The sequence below is a fragment of the Coenobita brevimanus genome, chromosome 113 (assembly GCF_032717465.1).
Source record: "Coenobita brevimanus isolate Jiangsu-jjx chromosome 113, ASM3271746v2, whole genome shotgun sequence".
In the NCBI taxonomy this organism is placed as follows: domain Eukaryota; kingdom Metazoa; phylum Arthropoda; class Malacostraca; order Decapoda; family Coenobitidae; genus Coenobita; species Coenobita brevimanus.
The window spans coordinates 20221735-20226734 of NC_137066.1; the positions used below are offsets into that span (position 1 = coordinate 20221735).

General features: G+C 44.3%; 1 protein-coding gene across 1 annotated transcript in view; it reads right to left on the bottom strand.

The window, feature by feature from the left end:
- Nucleotides 1–5000, bottom strand: part of LOC145418336 (A-type potassium channel modulatory protein KCNIP1) — a 210559-nt gene that overhangs the window by 96573 nt on the left and 108986 nt on the right. The window contains exon 5 of the mRNA XM_080286776.1: nt 4760–4930. Within this exon, the coding sequence (XP_080142902.1) occupies nt 4760–4930 (171 nt within the window). The remainder of the gene's footprint in view (nt 1–4759; nt 4931–5000) is intronic.

Consider the following 5000-nt stretch of genomic DNA (forward strand, 5'->3'; position numbering starts at 1 on the left):
CTTCTTTTGTCTTCATTTTGTCTTCATTTTGTCTTCATTTTGTCTTCATTTTGTCTTCTTTGTCTTCTCATTGTCTTCTCTTTGTCTTCTCTTTGTCTTCTCTTTGTCTTCATTTTGTCTTCTTTTTGTCTTCATTGTCTTCATTGTCTTCTTTGTCTTCATTGTCTTCTTTGTATTCATTCTGTCTTTGTCTCCTTTTTGTCTTTTGTCTTCTCTTTGTCTTTGTCTTCTTTCTCTCTGCCTTGTCTTCTTTTTGTCTTTCTCTTTTTTTTCTTCTTTGTCTTCTTTTTGTCTTCTTTGTCTTCTCTTTTTATCTCTTTTTATCAATGGAAAATTCTTTGAAAATCTTAGTCAGTGTGATTTTATACTCCCACTCGCCAAATAAGAGAGGGTGGTGTGTTTTGCTCGACGTGTGTGTGTGTGTGTGTGTGTGTGTGTGTGTGTGTGTGTGTGTGTGTGTGTGTGTGTGTGTGTGAATTAAATAACTAAAACAGTTTTGATCCGATTTACACCAAACTTGGCGGAAGGGAATAAGGTGATGTAAGGAGAGAGGGATTTGATTTTGAGAATAATCGGTCAAGTACAAACGGTTCCGACTTTATTTCGAAGTGGAAAGGTTGAGGGTCAGGCAAGAATGAAAGCTTTTGAGATTCATTTCGAAGTGGAAAAGTTGAGGGTCAGGCAAGAATGAAAGATTTTTGAGATCTGACCTTATTTCGAAATGGCAATGTTGAGGGTCAGGCAAGAATTAAAGATTTTGAGAGCAGTTAATCGAAGGTAAAGGCGACACGGCAAAATCACCTCTTTGCCCCTTTGATCAGATGCTGGGCGAGGATGCAGTGCTCTCTGAATGCCCCTTCTTATTTTTACATCTTTTCCCGCAACATAATTTTTCAGGCGATTTATTTTTTTTCAATTTCGAAGCGATTTATTGAAAAGGAAAGAGAAGATATTGCCATTAAATAAGACCTATGCCTTCAGATTAGTTCCCCCCCCTCTCTCTCTCTCTCTCTCTCTCTCTCGTTCTAAATTACACTCATCCACGTCTCTCTCTTTGGCTGTTCTTCCCTCATTGTTCTTCATCGTGTTCCATCCCTCTGCACAAGGCGCCTCGTTTTTCTTTCATTCTTGAGAGAGAGAGAGAGAGAGAGAGAGAGAGAGAGAGAGAGAGGTAAAGAAAGGAAATTGAACCGTGGCAGAGAGCGAGAAATGACAGGTATAACGACCTACTAAGAGAGAGAGAAATAGAGAGAAAGAGAGAGAGAGAGAGAGAGAGAGAAATAGAGAGAGAGAGAGAGAGAGAGAGAGAGAGAGAGAGCACCACCCCACCCATCACACACAAACTCCTTCAGGATCGCTAGCCAAGGAATATTTTATAGGGGTTGGGGGAGGGGGGGGGGAGAAATGGGCTAGTCTGAATGTATATATAGATGTATTTTTTTCATTCCAGTATTATCTAGGGCCTTATATACATTGCTCTAGTCCCTCCTGTGCTCCTGGTACGGATATTCGCTCTTCAACTCCCGCTCCTTCATCTCACATTATACTCTTCTAGTCATTTATTCGGTATTGTGATGATGCAGAGAGAGAGACAGACAGACAGACAGAGAACCTAACACACACACACACACACACACACACACACACACACACACACACACACACACACACACACACACACACACACACTAAAAATCTCTCTCTCTCTCTCTCTCTCTCTCTCTCTCTCTCTCTCTCTCCCTCACACACACACACCGGCGTCAAGATAAATATACCGGTAAATCTGGTAATACGATGCTAGTCACGAAGAAGTGCCATGGGAAATATGTAAATAAACTACAGAATGTAAACTACCGCTCAGCTCTCCAATTTTACTGTCTATCTCCTGGGGTCAGTTTATCTATCTGTCTATCTATCTATCTATATTTCATCTCTACCTACCTATCTATCTGTCTATCTATCTATCTATCTATCTAAATTTCATCTCTACCTACCTATCAATCTGCCTATCTCTATCTATCTATCTATCTATCTCTACCTACCTATCTATCTGCCTATCTATCAATCTATCTATCTCTACATACATCTCTACCTACCTATGTCAATTTATCTATCAACATACACTCATACATACATCACACAAAAACCTAAACCATCCAACAAGGTCAAGGTCAGAGGTCAGAGGTCAGAGGTTAGTGGTCAGAGGTCAGAGGTTAGAGGTCAGAGGTCAGAGGTTAAGGGGTCAGAGGTTAGAGGTCAGAGGTCAAAGGTCAGAGGTTAGAGGTCAGAGGTCAAAGGTCAGAGGTTAGAGGTCAGAGGTCAGAGGCAAGAATCGACCTCGAGACCTCTCAGTTGTGGGTCAGATTCGCTAACCACTGGACTACAAACCTTTGCCTATGAATATTGGAGCTTGTGATGGGTTTATGGTGTGCAGACTGCGAGGCGCCGGAGGAGGAGGAGGAGGAAGAGGAGGAGGAGGAGGAAGAGGACGAGGAGGAAGAGGACGAGGAGGACGAGGAAGAGGAGGAGGAGGAGGAGGAGGAGGAGAAAAGGAATCATCCAGTTTTGTCAATACCCTCTCTCTCTCTCTCTCTCTCTCTCTCTTTCTCTCTCTCTTTACCCTCCTAATGCTTGTCTTTCAGTCTGTCTAAATATCTATCTAATTATCTCTCTCTCTCTCTCTCTCTCTCTCTCTCTCTCTGCGTGTCTCACCCCCACAAATCTCTCTCCCTCATCCCGTAGTTCACCGCTATTCAGTATCTTTTCGTCTCCTATCAGTATTTTCTTTATTCATTTTATATCTTATTTTCCTGTATATTTCTTCTTGATGGGGTAGATAAGGCGCCCACCATCCACTCACTCGATGTAGTGCTGTCTTCAGGTGACTACACTGAATGACATGCTAAAGATTTTCTGCGAGAGAGAGAGAGAGAGAGAGAGAGAGAGAGAGAGAGAGAGAGAGAGAGAGAGAGAGAGAGAGAGAGAGAATTGGGTTAAAGGAGACAGACGAGGTGGAAATAAGACTAACAGTAACAAATGAAGAGAGAGACGACTGGAAGGAATTAGAAGAGAGAGAGAAAGTCGGGGAAGAAAGAGAGGAGAAAGAGAAGAAAGAGAGAAGAAAGAGAGGAGAGAGGAGAAAGAGAGGAGAATGCCAGGATAAAGAGTGGAGAATGCGAGGAGAATGAGAGGAGAAAGAGAGAAGAATGCCAGGAGAAAGAGAGGAGAATGCGAGGAGAAAGAGAGGAGAATGTCAGGAGAAAGAGAGGAGAATGAGAGGAGAAAGAGAGGAGAATGCGAGGAGAAAGAGAGGAGAATGCGAGGAGAAAGAGAGGAGAATGCCAGGAGAAAGAGAGGAGAATGCCAGGAGAAAGACAGAAGAAATATAGAAGGGGAAGAGAAAGAGAGGAGAAGCGGACGAGAAAGAGAGGAGAATGGGAGGAGAAAGAGAGGAGAATAAGAGAAGTGAAGAGGAGAAAGAGAATAGAAGGAGAGGAGAAAGAAGGAAAGAAAAGGTCAATAGAGAGAGGAATGGAAAAAAGAGGAAAGAAAAAGAGGGGAAAAAGAGAAAGAAAAAAGAGAACTGGCTAAACAAGAGGAAGTAAGGGGAAAGAAAAAAGGGAAAAGAGAAAGAAAACGGGAACTGGGAAGCAAGAATAGGAGAGAGAGAGAGAGAGAGAGAGTCAAGGGTGATGTTAAGCGATAAAAGAAGGGAAGGGAAGGGAAGGGATGGGAAGGGAAGGGAAGGGAAGGGAAGGGAAGGGAAGGGAAGGGAAGGGAAGAGAAGAGAAGGGAAGGGAAGGGAAGGGAAGGGAAGGGAAGGCAAGGGAAGGGAAGGCAAGGGAAGGCAAGGCAAGGGAAGGGAAGGGAAGGGAAGGGAAGGGAAGGGAAGGGAAGGGAAGGCAAGGGATGGGAAGGGAAGGGAAGGGAAGGGAAGGGATGGGAAGGGAAGGGAAGGGAAGGGAAGGGATGGGAAGGGAAGGGAAGGGAAGGCAAGGGAAGGGAAGAGAAGGGAAGGCAAGGGAAGGGAAGGGAAGGGAAGGGAAGGGATGGGAAGGGAAGGGAAGGGAAGGCAAGGGATGGGAAGGGAAGGGAAGAGAAGAGAGGAGAAATGAGACAGTAAGAGAGAGAGGAAAAAGGAGGAAAGGAAGACAGGGACAAGAAAAGTGAAGCAAATAGGAGAGGAAAGTGGGAGACAGGAGAGAAAGAATAAGAGGAGGAGAAGAGAATGAAAAGAAGAGGAAAAAGGTAGAGAAGAAAACAGCATCCGTATTGCCTAAAAATTTCCTCTCTCTCTCTCTCTCTCTCTCTCTCTCTCTCTCTCTCTCTCTCTCTCTCTTAATAATAATAATAATAATAATAATAATGTAACAATAAAACACACACACACACACACACACACACACACACACACAAGCAAGGTGTTTGTCTAATTAATTCCTCACTTTTAATATCCTTCATAAAATTCCCTTTTTCGTCTCCCTTCATCTCTGTTTTGCAATTCTCGTAAAAAAATAATAATTACAGACTATGTTTCCCACCCCTCACCCCTTACTCACCCCTTACTCACCCCTCACCCCTTACTCACCCCTTACTCACCCCTCACCCCTTACTCACTCCTTACTCACCCCTCACCCTGACTCACCGCTTACTCACCCCTTACTCATCCCTCACCCTTTACTCACCCTTTACTCACCCCTCACCCCTCACTCACCCCTCACCCTGACTCACCCCTGACTCACCCCTCACCCCTACTTACGTGTCTGTTGTGGCTGCTTCTTCCCATCAGCTCGTGCACGGATGATACAATGTCTGTTAGTTCCGCCTTCGTGATGCAGCCGTCGCCGTTGACATCGTAGAGTTTGAAGGCAAATTTGAGTTTGTCGTAAGCGTTGCCCCGCAGCAGCTGGGACAGGCTTACTAAGAGGTCCTGGAGGGGGGGAAAACAAAGAAAGAGTATTAGAAGGGAAAATGGTGAGGAAAAATGACATTAAAAAGAG